The following is a 21,137-nucleotide window of genomic DNA, read 5'->3' as shown; positions in this document are numbered from 1 at the left end:
GTGCAGAGTGACTCCTAGAGGTCTGTACTATCAGGAGATGGATTGGGGACAGTAGAAGAAGGGGAGGATCAGAGAAGACAGGATCAAACCGCCTTTTTACACAATGCATTGGATTAACCCCTTAGGTCCCACAGCGAGTATAACAAGCATGCTTTACTGCGTATATAGACTGATTTTACACTTTAACCATAGGCTTAGCTTACTTGGTTAGTAAAAGGGGTGTCTGTTTTTTAATTTCAGCATGATGATTCTTCTGCTCATCCCTTGTGCAGACTCTGAAGTTGCAGAGTGACAAAGTGTTGTATGACTGGAAATCTTCATAGCAGCACCAAACCTTCCCCAATATTAACATAGCAGTGAAGGCTGTAATTAACGATAGTCAGGTGTGCCATGCACTTTATGAAACATTCAGATTTCGATGTAGTTTGCCATGTTCATGCTACTTGCTGGAAAGGACTACCAGAGACATAAAAAAAATCACTGTCACTATAATGTAAATCCCTAGCCCCATAATTAATACCACACACCAGAAGTGACGTTGTCGGAAGTAACTATGTCAGACGAAGCGCATATGGTTACACTTTCTGTAAATAGCAGTGTTTGTATTCTTCTTTACAAACTCATCCATTCACTATATAAACTGAAAAATGTTTGAAGATTTTGCTTTCCTTTGAATCACTTAATTAATATTTAGTTGTATAAGCACTGTTTCTGAGAACTGCTGTACATCTGTGTTGCATGGAGTCAACCAACTTCTGGCACCTGTGAACAGGTATTCCAGCCCAGGATGATTGGACTACATTCCACAGTTCTTCTCTATTTCTTGGTTTTGCCTCAGAAACTGCATTTTTGATGTCACCCCACAAGTTTTCTATTGGATTAAGATCCGGGGATTGGGCTGGCCACTCCATAACGTCAATCTTGTTGGTCTGGAACCAAGATGTTGCACGTTTACTGGTGCGTTTGGGGTTGTTGTCTTGTTGGAACACCCATTTCAAGGGCATTTCCTCTTCAGCATGACATAGGCTCTATCATGTGATCAGCTGTGTCCAATCACAGCTGATCACATGTAAATAGGAAAAGCTGGTTATCGGCAGTCCTCTCCTCAAGCTGACAGCTCGTGAGGAGAGGAGAGCCGGTAAGCGGCATTCCTCAGAGGGGACATCTACAGTGATCATCAGTGTAGCCCCATCAATGCTGCCTTTCAGTGACCATAATTACCACCTGTCAGTGCCCATCAATGCCACATACCAATGCTCATCAGTGCTCATCAATGCCACATATCAGTGCCCATCAATGCCACATATCAGTGCCCATCAGAGCTGACTTTCAGTGCCAGTCAGTGCTGCCTATCAGTGGCAATAAGTGATGCCCATCAGTGCTGCCTATCAGTGCCACCTATCAGTTTCAGTGCCGCCTAACAGTGCCCATCAGCATCGCCTATCAGTGCTGCTTATCAGTGCCGCCTATCAGTGCCATATATGAGTGCTGCCTTTCAGTGCCCACCAGTGATGCCTGCCAATGCCCATCAGTGCCACCTATCAGTGCCTCATCAGTGCCCATCAGCGCACCCTCATTAGCGCACATCAGTGAAGGATACAAATTACTTATTTAGAAAATAGTGTAACAGAAACTAAGAAAAAACTTTTTTTTTTCAAAATTTTCATTAGCAAAAAATAAAAAACCCAGTGGTGATTAAATACCACCAAAAGAAAGCTCTATCTGTCCCAAAAAAAATGATAAAAATTTTGTTTGGGTACAGTGTTGCATGACCTCGCAATTATTCAAAATATGACAGCACTGAAAGCTGAAATTTGGCCTGGGCAGGAAGGGGGTAAAAGTGCCCAGTAGGCAAGTGGCTAATACAAGTCCAGTAGCTCTGCTCAGCCTCACTGGGTGTTTACTGAACAACCTCAATACCAGCATATTATCTCTTCTTCCTTTCCAGACATTTTTCAGTTTTCAGTGCTGTGATAGTTTGACTAACAATTACTTGCTCATGCAATAGTGTACCCAAATTAATTTTATATAATTTTTAAGGCAGATAGAGCTTTCTTTTGGTGGTGTTTAATAGCCACTAGGTTATTATTTATTTTTGCCACCATCTCGTATGTAATATCAGAAACACCAGGAGACTGAAAACGGTCACTCAAGTGACACTCTATAGAATTCCCCTTCACTTCTTTCCCAGCAGCTATATAGAAGCATATGCAGGGAGGTGAAGAGAAGGGTGGAGATCCTGAACCAGCAAAGAGTAATAATACACTCCTGGAAGAGAAGAGGGCTATGATGTTCAGGAAGGGAGTGAGCTTTACTAGGGGATTGATTCTCCTGGAGTAGTCACATTTTCTACCAAGTTCTAAGACACATTGCAAGTGACCAAATGCAATAACAAAATAATAACAAAAAATATTTTTTTGTTGAAAGGAAAAACTCTGCACGTAAACATATACGTAACACCTTCTGTGCTTTAACCTGCTTTTTTAACTTTATAACTGGGTCTCTTTAAGGCAGGGGTAGGCAACCTTAAAAAGGTGGAGATCTACCTGAACAATATGGGAGAAGTCAAAGATCACCTGACACAGTGTCGGCCAGTGTCATTTCCGCACACCTGATTTCAACCTCTAATTGTCGTACTACTGTGTCATAATCACGTGCATTACACAGCAATCATGGGTTTAAATCATGTGGTAAGGAAGCAACATATCGCCTCCTCACAACCTGTCAAACACACTTGGTTCGCTTTTCAGGAGAGCAGCTGTGCCTGCTGCACTTGTGAATGAGCTCTTAGTTGCATCTGGGGGGAGCACCCTTTGGGTTTGTTCACATGTAAAGTTGGGGTGTGGTAAAACCATGAGGTTGAGTCACGGTTTTACCTCCCTCAATCCTTACCCCCTTTAGCTGTGAGCCAGCAGCCAAAGGTGTACACATGCTGCAGCAGGAATTACTCCCCCTGTTGCTTATAGTGGGTGCTACTGCTTGTCAATCGAGACCCATTCAAGTAAAAGGGGCCACTCTGCAAGTGCCCCGTAACTGCATGCTTCGGCAGGGTCCAAGGGGTTAAAGCAGGTGATTATTATTATTATACAAGATTTATATAGCGCCAATAGTTTGTGCAGCGTTTTACAAAATGAAGGTAGACATTACAGTTACAATACAATTTGGTACAAGAGGAAACAGAGGGCCCTGCTCGTTAGAGCTTACAATCTAGGAAGAAGAGTTGAGTGATACAAAAGGTAATAGTGTGGGGGGGGATGAGCTAATGGAGGAAATAAATGGCAGTTTACTAGGTAGGAGCAGGATAGGCTTCTTTAAAGAGAAAGGTTTTCAGGGATCGTCTAAAGGTGGATAGATTAGGAGACAGCCGGACAGATTGGGGTAGAGAATTCCATAGGATGGGAGAAGCTAGGGAGAAGTCCTGGAGGCGAGCAAGGGAGGAGGTAACACAGGGACTAGAGAGCAGAAGGTCTTGGGAGGATCGAAGAGAGCGGTTTGGTTGATATTTTGAGACCAGGTTGACGATGTAGCTGGGGGCAGAGTTGTGGATAGCTTTGTAAGTTGGTGATGAGAAAGCAACACACCACTGCCTGTTTAACCTCTTGTTTGCTGTACTGCACAGGGTTTCAGGGCACTTGCAGAGCGGCTTCATTCACTTGAATGGGTCATGCCTGGCAGGTGCTACACCCACCAACCATGACAGGGCAGAGGAGCCAGCACTATAGAGGAGGCATCGACTTATGCAGCTCTTACTTCCTACTACAGCTCTAACTTTAAAAGTAGTCCCTCTGCATTGCACTCTGTTTGATGCTCTGGGATGGTGGGTCAGCAAGCACATGCACATGCATTTTTTTAGGCTTTTTCATGACTAACACACTACATGCTTTTCCTGCAGCATCCCCATTGAAGTCTATTGAACTAAAAACACACTGTTTTTCGTTTGAAAAAGTCCCTGACCCTTTCCAAAAATGCAGCAGCTGAAAAATGAATCTATGAGAATGTGTTCCATAGGAAGCCATGTTAAATGGACTGTAATGTGTTTCTTCAAAAAGTAATAAAAATGGAAAGGTGTGAACCAGGCCTGCATATCCCTACTAAGTAGAGTGAAACTTTGTAAATTGCAATATAGTCCTTCTCCACATGAGGGCAGTATTGCCACAGTTTTCAGTTAGGCAACGTTCCCTACCATCTGTTCTAATGTATTGCAAAGCTCAAATATTGAAATATTAATTTTGGCAAGACTTTAGTCTAGCTCAAAATTCAAAGACTAAAAAAAAAAAAAAAAAAAAAAAAATTATAGCAGCCATTGAAAGTAAAGATAGTAGAAAGCATTTCCTACTACTCGAACCGTACTGCATTACAGAATATTATGATTACAGTGATTATTATTATTAATAATAATATTGATATATTCAAGTGCACACTGTGTTTTGTGAGAAGCGAGGAGTATATCTCCCTCAGATCCTACATTTCCACAATAGTTGTGGCTGATGGGTGGGATCAGGAATTTGGTTGCAGAGAACTTGATGCTAGATGTTTCAACACTCCTACCACCCAAAGCAGAAACAGCATTTTCATTGGACTAAATGTTAAAAAAATCTGGGACACTCCTTTATTAGTCACAGAAATGTGTTTTTTTTTCTCTAACTCTCCTGTGAAGAATTGGGACAATTTAAGAAAACCATGACTAGGAAAGGTGTAGGTGTTGCTCATTTTTGCACTGCAGGTCAGGAAATGAAAGTCAATCCAGATTTCCCATTAGTTCCAGGCTTTATATAGCAACCTTCTCGCCCTTACCAAACAAAATGACCTCTAGACCACTAGCTATAATAACCATTCCATTACAGAAGAGAAACATATTTGAAGACCTGCATTAAAAAACTATAGAGATAAGCAGCGTGGAAACATGAAGCCAGGTTACAGCAATTAGAATTCAACTTGTAGCACCCAGCTGACAGCAAAGGGAAATAAATACCCAGAAAAATCAGAGAAGGGATTAGACTACATCCCCTGACCCTACGTGGACTTCACATGCTGAACATGACAATTAATCCCTTCTCTATCTAGGCACAATATAAATAAATAAGTGACCTAATAAATTACCTAGCAGTTCCATTGCATCATCCTCATTATCAATATCTTCCTCTGTGACAGACGCCGGGGTGCTATGTATAGAGTCAAAGGAGTCTTGGGACAACATGGCCGCCAGGAGCTTCTTATGGTGCTGCTGCTGTTGTTTCAGTCCTTTGTTTTTTGGCTCCATCTTTAAGCTGGAGAGATAAAATAAAAAACATTGAAAACATGGCGTTTTCCATTTTTTACATTATTGATCATAGGAGTAAACTTTTCTAATGGTAACTTTAGCTTCACGTGAGATGCATATAGTATTACAGTATATAGTATTTGTCCTACTGACAAAAGATTTGCAAAGGAATGTCCATAAGATGGCCAAAGATTTGTAGATATCACACCTACCAAGGGGCGGACTGACCATTTAGCCACTCGGGCACTGCCTGAGGGCCCAGGGTCAGTAAGGGGCCCCATGAGATGCCCCTGGTACCTTTCATTGGCTTTTTCATAGGCTTTCCTGGGTGTGGGCGAGGACACGGGGGCCCCATAATCCCCTATTGCCCGGGGGCCCCATGAGTTGTCAGTCCGCCCCTGCACCTACCCATCACCTACCCATATGGCCTAAAGCAGTGGTGGGCAACCTTTTTTTTCAACTGAGCCAAATCTCGCCAAAACCACGATTGAAATTTATTTTGAGAGCCACATTTTTAAAACTGAAAATACATAGGATGGTACACTGTTTTTAGTTTCAATAAGTTTTTATAGTAATTCATCCCCCATATAGTAATTCATCCCCCATAGTAATTCATCCCCCATATAGTAATTAATCCCCCATATAGTAATTCATCCCCCATATAGTAATTCATCCCCCATATAGTAATTCATCCCCCATAGTAATTCATCCCCCATAGTAATTCATCCCCCATATCGTAATTCATCCCCCATATCGTAATTCATCCCCCATATAGTAATTCATCCCCCATATAGTAATTCATCCCCCATAGTAATTCATCCCCCTATAGTAATTCATCCCCCATATAGTAATTCATCCCCCATAGTAATTCATCCCCCATATAGTAATTCATCCCCCATATAGTAATTCATCCCCCATAGTAATTCATCCCCCATAGTAATTCATCCCCCATAGTAATTCATCCCCCATATAGTAATTCATCCCCCATATAGTAATTCATCCCCCATAGTAATTCATCCCCCCTATAGTAATTCATCCCCCATATAGTAATTCATCCCCCCTATAGTAATTCATCCCCCATAGTAATTCATCCCCCATATAGTAATCCATCCCCCATATAGTAATTCATCCCCCATATAGTAATTCATCCCCCATATAGTAATTCATCCCCCATATAGTAATTCATCCCCCCTATAGTAATTCATCCCCCATATAGTAATTCATCCCCCCTATAGTAATTCATCCCCCATATTAATTCATCCCTCATATAGTAGTAGTAAGTAAGTAGTAAGCCAAGTCCCCCCTGTGTCAATTCACTTACCTTTGCTCCGCGCGTTCCTCTCGCCGTGTTCCCGCGCCGTTCCGGTCTTCAGGGTGGACTGTGAGAGGAGCCTAGCTCCTCTCACGTTCGTCACGCTGCCCCGCCTACACACATCCTGACAGCCAATCACTGGCTATCAGGATGTGAGTGGCAGCGAGACTGGCCAATCATTGCATTTGAGGGCGCTGCCCTGGCTGTTTTTTTTTGGATCACGCTGCAGAGTCCCTGCCGCCCGAGAGGAGGGAGGGGAGCGGGCGCCCGGCACACAAGAGCCGCATTAAAGCGTGTAAAGAGCCGCATGTGGCTCGCGAGCCGCGGCTTGCCGACCACTGATTTAGGCGATTGGAAGCAGAAGTTGTCTTCCCTCTCCCATAGTCTTCTGGGACATGTGAAGACTACGGGACCATTCACAAGGCGCAGCACTACTTGTGCACCAGGCTGTGAAGCCGCAAGCTGTCACAGCCGGGTGCTCACACTTAGGATATCGGCACCAGAGAGGAAGGACGGCTGGTGAAACCGGCTGTGGTGGGGACACCGTGGGATCGAGGGACAGGTGAGTGGATGTTTGTTTAAAAGTCAGCAGCTACAGTTTTTGTAGATATTGACATTTTTTTTTTTATCTTTGACTGGAGCTCCGCTTCAACATTACATAGGAGGAGAAAGCCAGGAGCAATCTTACGCAAGCAAAAAGCAAGTGAAAAGGAAAGCAGCAATTTTATAAAGATATATTTTTAATTGGATTGTACCAGCCATACACATATATTGGACCTCTGCGTAGGGGGGCTTTGATGCTAAACAACCACAAATATACATACGGGGGAAAGGTTTTCTTTGCTGAAAGTGCGCTCACTGCATGTTCCCAGCACAGTAACTAAAATGTCACAGAAAGTTCCCGCTGCATACTTGCAACCAGGAGCTTCCGATTATGTGACCACTGCGGCAGCCAATCACCGCAGTCACATGATCAGAATACCCAGCAGTTTGTCTGTAAAAGTGGAAAAACACTTGAATGTCCAGACACTAGGGCAATAAATATGTTCCAAAAAACATTTTAGAACAACCACCTGTATTAGTGGCTTGGCCGGTTTCCATCAACAATGGTCGCTGTCCAGGACTAAGCTCAAAAGCTGAATTTGGCATGCAGTCTTACGAAGTACTCTGTGACAGCACAGTACTGCACACTGCTTTGCATCTGGTTTAAATGGGCAATTCCAATAAGTTGGATGCTCTGGATAACAATTGTGTTTGCATGTATACAGTGCATCCAGAAAGTATTCACAGCGCTTAACTTTTGCCACATTTTGTTATGTTACAGCCTTATTCCAAAATTGATTAAATTCATTTTTTTCCTTAACATTCTACAAACAATACCCCATAATGAAAATGTGAAAGAAGTTCATTTTGAAATCTTTGCAAACCACATGTACATAAGTATTCACAGCCTTTGCTCAATACTTTGTTGAAGCCCCTTTAGCACCAATTACAGACTCAAGTCGTTTGAGTATGAAGCTACAAGCTTGGCACACCTATTTTTGGACAATTACTCCCAGTACCTCTCAAGCTCCATCAGGTTGGATGGGGTGTGTCAGTGCACAGCCATTTTCAGATCTCTCCAGAGATGTTTAATCAGGTTCAAGTCTGGGCTCTGGCTGGGCCACTCCAGGACATTCACAGAGTTGGCCCGTAGCCACTCCTTTGTTATGTGAGCTGTGTGCTTAGGGTCGTTGTCCTGTTGAAAGATGAACCGTCGCCCCAGTCTAAGCTCCAGAACGCTCTGAAACAGGTTTTCATCAAGAATGTCTCTGTACATGCATTCATCTTTCCTTCAATCCTGACTAGTCTCCCAGTTCCTGCCGCTGAAAAACATTCCCACAGCATGATGCTGCCACCACGCTTCACTGTAGGGTATTGGCCTGGTGGTGAGAGGTGCCTGGTTTCCTCCAGGCATGACGCTTAGCATTCAGGCTTGTTTGGCTTGTTTCTCATGGTCTGAGAGTCCCTCAGGTGCCTTTTGGCAAACTTTAGGTGAGCTGCCATTTGCCTTTTACTGAGGAGTGGCTTCCAACTGACCACTCTACCATTCAGGCCTGATTGGTGGAGTGCTGCAGAGATGGTTGTACTTCTGGAAGGTTCTCCTCTCTCACAGAGAAATGCTGGAGCTCTTTCAGAGTGACCATCGGGTGCTTGTTTACCTCCTTGGCTAAGGCCTTTCTCCCCTGATCGCTCATGTTGGCCGGGTGGCCCGCTCTAGGAAGATTCCTGGTGATTCCAAACTTCTTCCATTTACAGATGATGGAGGCCACTGTGCTCATTGGGACCTTCAATGCTGCAGAAATTTTTCTGCACCCTTCCCAAGATCTGTGCCTTGATACAATCCTGTCTCAGAGGTCTACGGACAATTCCTTGGACTTCATGACTTGGTTTGTGCTCTAACATGCACTGTTAACTGTGGGACCTTATATAGACAGGTTTATGCCTTTCCTAATTATGTCCAAGCAACTGAATTTATCACAAGTGGACTCCAATCAAGTTGTGGAAACATCTCAAGGATGATCAGTGGGAACAGGACACACCAGAGCTCAATTTTGAGTGTCATGGCAAAGGCTGGGAATACTTAAGTACATGTGGCTTTTTTTCAGTTTTTATTTTGAATAAATTGCAAAGATTTCAAAACAAACTTCTTTCACGTTCTCATTATGGGATATTGTTTGTAGAATGTTGAGGAAAAAAATGAATGTAATCCATTTTGGAATAAGGCTGTGACATAACAAAATGTGGCAAAAGTTAAGCGCTGTGAATACTTTCTGGATGCACTGTAAAACACTAACATATGTGTGTGCATAGTTTGGAATTTTAGCAATCGCAAACCTGTGAAAATGTTGCTGTTGACTAATTTCTAAACCACTGTGTAAGATGTCAGTGCTTTATAAGTAGCTGAAATAAATAGGTTAAAAATTTCTGTCCGCACAGTTTGCGCAAACTTTTTTTCTCCTGTTGTGATGTAATGCTGAAATAGAAAAAAAAAACCTCCTAAATTAACTTTCACTCTAAGCTTTACATTTCGGCTATGTCAGATAAACAACATACTTTTACAACTCATTCAGATGAGTACTGAGACCTCTCCTCCGTGCTGAACTGCTTGGTGTGTGTCTTAATCTGGGCTGTGTGCAGGTAACCCATTGAAGTGGATGCAGCGGCTTCAGGGACAGTCGCATGTCAAAATCTGACCTGTGGGCAGCAGTGGTTGCACAGATCCGAACGCAGAATGTCTACATTTAGATCCATGAACTTGATTCTGCTCATATGTCAGATTTTGACATGCAACTGTCCGTACAGTCCATGCATCTACATCCACTTCAATGGGTTGCCTGCACGCAGCACCAAGATGGATGCACATAGCAAAAAGCAGCTCAGAGGGCAAGTCTCAGCACCCACCTGAATGAGTCCTTAGTCAGAAGGATTTACTATTGTGGTAAAAATTGCATCAGGAAAAAAAAAAAAAAGAGGGGAAGGTGTACTTTTCTCTAATATTTCCCATTTCTTCCTGACTAAATATTTGGTGATAAAGATACATGGATTAAAATCTGCTACCAAATGTAAAACCATTATGTTTTAGAAAAAAAATATGTATACTACTTTGGTAAAAGATAAATATTTCAAATTACAAAACTGTAACACTAACTGAATCCTTGTCCAAGTTGTGTGGCTCAGAGGATATTCTCTATAGACAGCCAGGGAAATAACATTTTCTCAGCAATGGCAACCATCACATTTCTTTTATTACTGTCTCCCTTTAAGAAGATCTTCAGTTGGATCTTTACACTCTCATCTCATGTAAAGCTGGCCGTTCACAAAGAAAATTTCTAGCAACCACTTTCAACCAGCTTTAGAACACAAAAACATCTGAATGGCCCAAATCAACTAACAACCAACTGTTTATATATGTATAGGACAAGGATATTGATTGCCTTGACCTGTTTTGAGAATGGTTATGTCAAGGAAGACAACAACATGCAGCTGCTTAAAGGAAATGTCTTGAAAACAAAGGCTCAGTTTGTGCTGAAACCCTGTTAACATTTAACCCTTTTTAATCTAAACTTTTTTATTTTTTCTGATGAGGTTGAATGGTTTTGAAAGCTTATTTAGAAAAGAAGAAAAGAGGTACATAGTAAGGCTACATGTATACGACCACAAGAAGGCTGTACAACTCTACATTCGGGAATATTTCCCTACCAATGGTAGGGATCCACAGGTGCTGTGTACATGGAGGGTGCTGACCAATCAAATGCTGTCTAGCCCATACTGTCATTGCTGATTCACAGGTCTGGGGATTTGAAATCTCCACTGCTTTCTCTCCTCTCTTTGCAGTGATGACAGTACAGGCTAGATGGCAACTGATTGGTCACCACCGTCCATGTGACGGTGCTGACCAATCAAAAGCCCTCTAGCCCAAACTGGCAGCCTTGCAAGGAAAGGAGAGAAAGTCGTGGGGATCTCAAACCCCCACCGCTTTCTCTCCTCTCCTAGCGTTGAGAACATGGAGCATATGCTTCCATAGTATACATCCCCACACGCCCACTTTCCGCTCAGCATGGGATCTCTGCAGGGAGGTTTCTTCCACTGTTCCTGTGTGAGCTATGAGTTCACACAGGAGCAGTGGAGAAACCACATGCGATTTGGACAGGAATCACTTTCCTGTTCAAATCCCATGGTAATCTTTGCGGTGCAATTTGTATTTACGCAAATCGCACAGCAAAGTATTAGGAGCATTTTCGCGAGTACAAGCACTCTGAAAATACTCAGTATCAGCACCGATACCGGTATCGGTGCATCCCTACTAGCAAGCAAATTGGTTATCATATGAAGAGCTTAACATCAGCATATTAGTATTAATTCATATTTATTACAAGTATTTGTATAGCTCTGTCAATTTATGCAGCTGTTTATATATTCTACATTCACATCAGTCCCCACCCTCAAGGAGCCTACAATCTAAGGCACCTAACTCACATTCATATATACACATACTAGGTCCAATTTAGACAGGAGATAATTAACCTACCAGCATGTCTTTAAAGTGTGGGAGGAAACCAGAGTACCCAGAAGAAACCCACGCAAGCACAGGGAGAACATGCAAACTCAAGGCAGGTGGTTGGGATTCGAACAGACAACCCTAGTGTCTCTATGTTTAATTGGGCAACTATGTGGCAAATGAGGTTTAATGTTGATAAATGTAAGGTTATGCACTTGGGGGCTAAGAATATGCATGCATCATACATACTAGGGGGTGTACAACTGGGGGAATCAATGGTGGAGAAGAATCTGGGAGTTATGGTAGATCACAAGCTTAATAATGGCATGCAATGCCAAGTTGCGTTTTCTAAAGAGAGCAAAATCCTCTCTTGTATTAAAAGAGGTATAGACTCCAGAAAGAGAGATATCAAAAACTGCCTTATTCCTGGCTGCAGCAGGTTCCCCCCGTCCATGTGACCAGTCCAGTGCTGCTGCCTCTCCAAAAGGTCTTTTGGGTGGTAGACCCATACTCACCTCCTTCACTTACAAAGCAGAGTTAATAGCCCTGCACTGTACATGTTGAGGCCGATGGATTGCCCATAGCTCAGTGCTTCAGGCAAAAGTGGTAGATCACAAGCTTAACCACTTGCCTACCGGGCACTTATACCCCTTTATTTACCAGGCCAATTTTCAGCTTTCAGCGCTGCCGCACTTTGATTGACAATTGCGTGGTCATGCAACATTGTAACCATATGAAATTTTGAACATTTTTTTCGCACAAATAGAGCTTTCTTTTGGTGGTATTTAATCGCCACTGGGCGCTTTACTTTTTGCGCTATAAATAAAAAATTGCAAAAAATTTGAAAAAAAAAAAGTTTCTTTGTTTCTATTATAAAATTTTTCAAACAGGTATTTTTTCTCCTTCACTGATGTGCGTTGATGAGGCAGCACTGATGGGCACTGACAGGCGGCACTGATGGGCACTGATAGGCAGAACTAAAGGGCACTGATAGGCAGTACTAATGAGGTGGCACGGATAGGCGGCACTGATAGACAGCACTAATGAGGTGTCACGGATAGGTGGCACTAATATGCAGCACTGATAGGTGACACTGATGATGGGTACTGATAGATGGCACTGACTGGCATCACTGCTGGGCACTGACTGGCGGCACTGACTGGCACAACCCCTGGGCACTGACTGGCAGCACTGCTGGGCAGCACTGGTGGGTGGCACTGGTGGGAAGCACTGGTGGGTGGGCACAGGTGGGTGGCACTGGTGGGCACAGGTGGGTGGGCACAGGTGGGCACAGGTAGGTGGCACTTCTGGGCACAGGTGTGTGTGACACTGCAGAGTGGCACAGGTGGGTGCACTGCTGGGCACAGGTGGGTGCACTGCTGGGCACAGGTGGGTGAGCTGCTGGGCACAGGTGGGCGGAGCTAGTGGGCGCACTTCTGGGCACAGGTGGGCGGAACTTGCGGGTGGCACTGCTGGGCACTGATCATCAGTGCCCTGATGATCGGTGCCGATCCCCGCTCTGACAACTGCCGGTTCTCGGCAGTACTTTCCTCACGATCTGACAGCGTGAGGAAAGTGCAGCCGAGAACCGGCACTTGCATTTCCCTCTGATCAGCGTGTCATTGGACACCACTGATCACGTGGTAAAAGGCCGCTGTGATTGGCCATTTACCACATCACGTGATCAGGGGGCGCGCAGGAGAGCGCGTTCTGGGAGGACGTCATATGATGTCCACTCAGAACTTGCCGGCCGCAGTGCAGCCGTCATTCGGCTATCTGCGGTCGGCAGGTAGTTAATAATGGCATGCAATGCCAAGCTGCGGTTTCTAAAGCAAGTAAAATCCTCTCTTGTATTAAAAGGGGTATATACTCCAGAGAGAGAGATATCATTTTACCCCTGTACAAATCATTAGTAAGACCTCATCTGGAATGTCCAGTTCAGTTTTGGGCACCAATTCACAAAAAGAACATTGAGGAACTGGAGAAAGTACAGAGAAGGGCAACCAAACTGATAAGAGGCATGGAGGAGCTCAGCTATGAGGAAAGATTAGAGGAACTGAATTTATTATCTCTTGAGAAGAGGAGATTAAGGGGGGATATGATCAACATGTATAAATACATCAGTGGTTCATATAGTGAACTCGGTGTAGAGCTATTCACCCTGAGGTCATCACAGAGGACAGGGGGGCACTCTTTACGTCTGGAAGAAAAGAAATTTATTCTCCAAACACGGAAAAGTTTCTTCAAAGTGAGAGCTGTGAAAATGTGGAATAGACTCCCTCAAAAGTTGTTTCTGGCCAGCTCAGTGGATTGCTTTAAAAAAGGCCTGGATTGTTTCTTAGATACACAGAATATAACTGGATCCTAACATTTATAGGTATAGTTGATCCAGGGAATATCCGAATGCCTCTTGGGGAATCAGGAAGGATTTATTTCCCCTGCAGGAGCAAATTGCATCATGCTTTGCTGGGGGGGGGTTGCCTTCTTTTTTTTTTGCCTTCCTCTGGATCAACTGTGTGTTTAGGATTATAACTTTTTTTTTTTTTAATGGTTGAACTGGATGGACTTTTGTTTTTTTCAGCCAGTCTAACTATGTAACTAGGTGGAAGTGCTAGCTACTGTATTGTCGTTTAGCCTTTAGTAAAACATATATATTTCTTCAGTACAGAAAAAAAAACTAAAGAATATTGTGTCTTGGTTCAATTTTTATTTTGTGGTATTTGTATTTAAATTAAAGCCCTGAAATATAAATCAGAACACATCTGGGAGTCGGGAGCAAAGGGGCTCCAGCAGCCATGGTCGCACACAAGCTCCAGAGCTGTCAGCATAGACTGTAGTGGCCACTGCTACTGGAGCACCAGAAGCTAAAAGCAAGCTCCAGAAAGGTCAGTAATGGCTAAATCCATTTAGCATAACCTTACATTGCTCCAGAAACAACTGGGGTTTTTGTTTGCTGGAGTCTTAAGAGAAAAACCGCGATAGTAAATGATTTTTAGTGACATTAATCTGCAAGCAACATTTGACGATAGAAAATGCAGCTTCCTGACAGCTTTGCTAAGAGCCCTGACTTAGAAGAGTATGTTGGGGTGAGCTGGCAGATAGCAGGATCCAGTACTCAATGTGGTTTCATAATAATCTTGCAGGACGTGTACTTAAATAAGCAATAACCAATTGAAAAAAAAAAGTTATGAGATCTATTATTTTTCTTTATTAAAAAAAAAAAATAGTTGACAGGGTCTCTTTAGCCACTCATAAAAAATTGCAGTGCTAATTGGACATAGATTAAAGAAAAAAATTTTTACAGTAATTACACACAAATGACAGCAAAGTCCATGTGGGATTCCCATATATAAACAAAAACCAGTGCATATTAAAGAGAATTCCATTCCAAAAAGGAGCCCGTCACCTTCCACCCAAATAAATTGCCCTCCGAAGGTCTGACTGCCCAAAGGGTTGGCCAGCATAAGCAGTGTAACAAATCCAGCTGATACTGCAACCGGTCTTCAGTAGAAGTCACTCACAGGGCAATCCAGGATACTTCTCCAAATAAAATTTCAAATAGCAAACTTCCCATCAGACACCCAAAACACAACTCATCTCAAGAATTGGCTTTAGAATAAGCAGATCAGCTAACTAGCAATAGACCCAATGATTCTGCTCCACTATGTGTACTGTTTTGTATCATCCTCTGTCTCCTGCAATTTTCTTTCATTGTCCTACATCATGTCCTTAGATCAGCTCCACTCTCCTCACTGCGATCTGCAGAGTGTAACTTCGGATCCAAGCCCCTGATTCTGAAGTTAAGAAATGTAAATTCTGCAAATGCAAAATTCTACAAATGCAAGTGTAAATTCTGGACTTGACCTCAGATCAGCGCAGCTCTGATCAGACAGAGCTTACTGTCAATTTTTTTTATTTTAAATTTATGTCCAATTAGCGCTGCAATTTTTTCTGAATGTTTTTGTTGGACTATTTTATGTGCAAGCTGCTTTATCCTTTAAGGTTCAATTTCCAAGCGCATGTTTATATTATATATCTCTTTAACAACTATTTAAGCATTTTTGCATCATAACTTCATGGTATCCTCAGTTGGAATAACCATAAGCTAAAGACAAGTAATGCTGTGGCTGTTTTCTAAAGAAAAACAACTTAAGACTTTGTATACCCTTTATCTGGATGCAATGAAATGTATTTAGTGGATTTAAACTGATTGGTCAGCTGGGTTTTGAGAATGGTACAAGCACAGTGGAATTAACCTTCAGGTGAAATTAACACCACAACTTAAAAAAAATCCAGTCAGAGGTTCTAACCCCAAATGGCATTCAAATATATAAAGTTTTGGCTAGGATTCCAGTTAAATATTGTTAGTGAAGAGGCAGGAGGCCCAGTTTTATACAATTATGTCCCTGGCTTCTGCATTAACGTTTTTGCATGTCTGCAGAAAATGGCCTTCATTTAGATAGCTATAAATATTCATAAGAAATTCCAAGACCGAAAGCTCCATTTACCTTACAAAGATGGATTAGGCGGACATAGTAGAAACATTTTTTCTCCACAGTTAGGTGCACACAGAACCATCTCAGTTTAAACCAATATGATAATTATCTGTAACAAAAACTATATACTGGAGTTCAGCATTTACAGTGTCTGTAGAAAAAAATCATAGATTTCTATGTAAATGTTTTTTTCTGCCTTCATTGAAGGACACAGCTATGCCTTAGATAATCAACTACTGTGTATAGTGCCACCTGCAGGGATAGGATACTAGGTACAATAGAAACAAAGACCACCCAGGAGCATCCCTTGTTGGTAGCCAAATGCATCCACATTGTGGCACATGCTCATTAGCATCTGGAAGTTACAGTAGGACATAAATATTTCCTCCTAGAAATCCTAGTTCCTTTGATTTTGCTTCAAGCAAGTCACTGGTTGGATGACAGGCCAGATGATAGAGATCGCATTATTCTCCCCAGTTTGGGCCATCAAGCTTCATGCAGGTTTGGCTGTGAGAGGTCTAGCAAGGGTGCAGAACAACACAGCACATGGTGTGAACAATCCTGAAGTGTATCCAGACCGACTTAATTAGCATCAACATCAACTTCCTAGAGTAAAGTTAAGGTAGACACTTCATCATCACTCCCAAGGGAGGCCGACTTTGCATCTGACTTCTCATTAGGTGTTGAAACAGCACCAGCTGTCTGGGAAGACTCCACTTTGGAGTCCTCTGGAGGCACAGAGGAGGGAGGGTGTTTCCTACTCCCTCACAGCTGAGAAAAGAAAAATGTTCTACCAATGACTCCAAACCATCCAAAATGTACTCCACAAGTTACCCCTGCCATGCCTATCAGAGCTGAACCTGCATGGAGCTCAATGGTTCAAACTGAAGAGACTACCAGGATCTATATTACCTCACCTGTCACACAGCCATTGACTTGCTTGAAGTAAAACTAAAGGAATGAGAATTTCCAGGACATGATTTTATGCCCTACCATAACTCATAGAGCTTGTTCAAAGGTGTGTGTGTGTGTGTGTGTGAGTGGGGGGTGGATCGACAATGAACAAGGGTTGGGCTGTCTTTGTTGTACCCATCAATCTACTGTTGCATGTGGCACTATACCCAAGAGATCATCTAAAGCAGAGCTATATCCTCCAATGAACACAGAGAAAAAACATTTACAGAGAGTACAATTAAAATTCCTACTTATTGTTCTATTTTATGATGTGATACATCAGCTTTAAAGTAGAGCTAAAAGCATTTTTTTTGTTTTGGATAGCATTGAGAGGGATTGCAATGTCTGTCAGGATTTTACTGTTGTCTGCATCCCTGTAAGGGAGATGCTCCCTCTCTATTTGTCCTGTTTATGGCTATCACTGACATTAAAAGTTAAAGAAAATGCAGCATTATCCAATGATGTTGGTAGATCTGCAGAAGATTTTACAGCCGGATTGGGGCATTTGGGGTGACCTTTACAGATCTAGTATTGTCAAGTAGTGTGCAAATTTTGCCCAGCCCAATTCTGCCTCATGTGCATTACTAATAACTAGCAGAGCAGCCCTTCACAGTGATAAGCCAAGAAGAATATTTTAGTGCAAGGAGGAAAGTGGATGGGCGCTTTAACAATACCAGAGATAATGGATTGGATGATCAGAATGGCACAGGATTTGTTCATAGAAGAGTAAATTTAGTGCATCTGCAGGTACGTGTAGTGACAGAGTCACATTGGGGGTAAAAAAATAATGACTCAAAATAAGTGCTACCTGAAATATGAGTATATCCTCCCAAAAGCATAGATAAAAATAAAGTTCAATTGACAAACCTTAAAAGCAGGATAAACACATATTGTGCAAATCAGTTTCAGACATACATACCAAGTAAACGTTTACTGTCAGGCTCCCATTGTAAAATAATTTTTCCTGTGTCCATAATCACTTGGGTAGAAGAACCTTTCCATTTTATAAGAACTTTGTCTACAAACTAGATATTTTCTATCCTCTTGTTTAGTCAGCCAAATATGAAGGAAAAACGTTAAACATAAGATATCCCTTAAGCTGACAATTCGGAGACAATTGTTTACAATAATCATCTTTGTAGAACCCCAGAGCCTTAGAGTAAAAAAAGAGATACTTGATCACTTTTGTAGCGTTACTTCTTAGTTGAGAGGAGATACATTGACAGGTAATTTTGAAACTGAAATCAGTTCATGCTGGTGGCTACTCTGCTAAATCCGGCTGGTTGAGATTCCCTTCCCTTCCTTTTCTAAACCCATTGCAACTTTATGTACACATGGCGGAGCATGAGAGGGAAGATACACCACACAAAGTGGATGCAACCTTGACAAGCATGACTCTCAGAAGCCTAATGTCAGGAATCTAGGAATGACCAGAAAGGTGTGGACTGACACAGGGAAACGCAGGTTTCAGGTATAGTATAATAATACAGTTTATTATTAGCCACCCAGATATATATATATATATATATATATATATATATATATATATAAACACACAGTGAACAAACCAACCTTCCACTAATCTTAGTACGTGCAGGAATACAGGCGTAGTCAGGGCTGGAGAGGTGGAACGGTCAGGCCGGCCGTAGAGTTCTGTAATGACCGTTTGGTGGTACCTCTAGTGGTCCTCAGGACAGGATTCCCCAGGGCGCGGAGTCTAAGTCCCAGTCTGCTTATTCACCAGGGCCCCTGATGGTGGGGATGGACTTGGAGCAGACAGGAACCAGGTCGCGGCCCCTGAGTACACCTGCTAGTGGTAGAGGGATCCGCCAGAGGTATGTGCAGGTAGAAAGCCTGATGTGAAGAGGCAGAAGGTGTGAGCAGGGACGGCTGGATCCGTGCAGGATGGATGGATGGCAGAGTAGTTAGCGTGGTCAGCACGGACAGGACAGGCCAGGTTAGCAACATGCGGGCAGCAAGGTACCAAAGGAGCAGGCAGAGAATCGTCAGGGTCACAAGCTGGGTTCAGTAACTCACGGGCAGCGCGGTACAGGGGATCAGGCAGAAGGATGGTCAGGCAAGCCAGGGGTTCAACAGGAGATGGTCAGCAGAGGTCAGGATCAAGCAGGGTCAGCAACAAAGAAGGAACACAGGATACCAGGTACAGAGGCTCATGGGAAAACATACACCAAGGCCCAGATCACAGGCCTGGTCATGCCTTAAATACACCTTTCTGCAATCAGCCCCAGGTTTGGCTGATTGCAGAAGTGAGCTTCTGGCTGCTGGGAGCACCCGCTGGTCAGCTCTGGTACTGCAGCCCACACGGCAGGTGAGTCCCAACACCAGTGCTGAGTCCATTCCTGACACCTAATACATCTACACTGGATTTGTTAAAAAGAAAAGAAAAGAATGAAATGAGTGTTCCTGTTTTCCTAGCACTACCAATTCACTTGTTAAATGGAACCTGCCATGAGATAAACAAGTAGGTTGACACTGCTCACCTCCTTCAAAAATGCTAGTTTCTTGTCAGTCTCCGGATTCAATATTTGAGTAAATGTCCTTAAACTAGTACACAACTAGAAAATCAGAGACAGGTCAGAACTGCTAAAAAAAAAAAAAAAAAAAAAAAGTATGGAAGACAGGCAACTAGTGTTTTCAGAAGAGGTATCATTAATGGCAGTCTACGCATTTCTTTTTTTACATGTTTCTTTTGAGTTTAATTGATGCCTGGATTTGTTTTACTATCTTTGAAAAGACTTCCAATCTAATGGAACATGAATGAAATGGAAATAAAGGAGTATGCCATACCTAAGAACTAATATGAATGGCCCAGGTCAGAGAACCAATGAACAGATTTGCATATATAGTGATAGTGGAGTTTTTGTGGTATAGGAGTGATATACAACACTTGACAAGTAACCACTATAACATGCTAGTCCAGTGACCTAAGCAAGCCCCAGGCATGCCAATCAAAATTTTACCCTAGGAAACTAATACTTCATCCAAATATTCCCCAGCATAATACCCATATGAAGGGCACTAGCGTTTTAAAAAGGCCAATAACTACCAAATTTGTTCCATGGCTTGTTAAAAAGTAATTTATAACCTATGTTTCTCTGATATAATTTTGAGAATCTCCTATCTAGATTGTGTTCATTATATTAGCAAAGAAAATTTTCATTACATTCATATCATTTTTCTGTGAAAGACACATGCTGTATATAGGATTATGACTAGGACTATGGATGGACTAGGATTATGCGATCTACACATAATATTTTGTTCTCAAATTTACCTTGCACACCCTACTGATTTTGCTAGAAAAGCCTATCAACAACCAAAAAACGTTTGTTCCTATTTCATTGTCTTCAGCAATTAAAAAAAATACATATTTTATATGTTTATAAATAATTATTTGTGTCCGCTTTGTGTTTCTGGTAATTTAGCCAAGTCGAAAATGCCAATCTCTTCCATAAGCGTGGGTCTGCAGTTGACATAGAAAAATCATTGCTACAAACTCATGTAAGCGAACATTCCGATTTAGTTGATGCTGTATAGATATACCTATTTTTCATAGGATACTATTTAGTGCCATTTGACTGTTGCATATGTTGAATAAGAGATACCTGTTTTTTTGTCTCCCTTCCAAATTAATTGTTTACTCCTGTACGACACTACAAATGGAAAATAAAAAATTAATAGAAAAAAAACTGAAGAATCATGCTTGCAGCCCCATTCTTTCTTGGGGACATAACCTAGCCACTGCATACAATGACATTCACTCCAACAATGCATATCCACGATGCTTTGACTCTAACTTTGAATTCACCTACTGCAAACATTTTTTTTAATTATTCATGAAAATACTTTAAGTGGATGCAGTAAAAATAAGTCTAATTTCAAGCTTCAAGCTTCCTGGGGATTTTTATCCTGTTCTGTGGTTGTCTTTTCAAAATTTTTATAATTTAAACTCTGTAAAGGTTCTGTTTACATTGCAAAATCCTGTACATCTCATGTGTATTGTACTATTCAAATCTATGTCTGCTCTGCATCTGCACAATTCTTGCATACAAA

The 21,137-nt window shown here is 42.2% G+C and overlaps 1 protein-coding gene across 1 annotated transcript in view; it reads right to left on the bottom strand.

Moving 5' to 3' along the window:
• CUNH8orf34 (chromosome unknown C8orf34 homolog) overlaps positions 1–21,137 on the bottom strand; it is a 377,615-nt gene that overhangs the window by 211,547 nt on the left and 144,931 nt on the right. The window contains exon 7 of the mRNA XM_089654283.1: positions 5,101–5,267. Coding sequence (XP_089510409.1) covers positions 5,101–5,267 — 167 coding nt within the window. The remainder of the gene's footprint in view (positions 1–5,100; positions 5,268–21,137) is intronic.

Source organism: Staurois parvus, unplaced genomic scaffold, assembly GCF_062004578.1.
Source record: "Staurois parvus isolate SC_StPar_1 unplaced genomic scaffold, SC_StPar_1.0 ptg000748l, whole genome shotgun sequence".
In the NCBI taxonomy this organism is placed as follows: domain Eukaryota; kingdom Metazoa; phylum Chordata; class Amphibia; order Anura; family Ranidae; genus Staurois; species Staurois parvus.
Note: the sequence above shows the minus strand (reverse complement) of the source record. Positions and strands in the feature narration are given on the sequence as shown.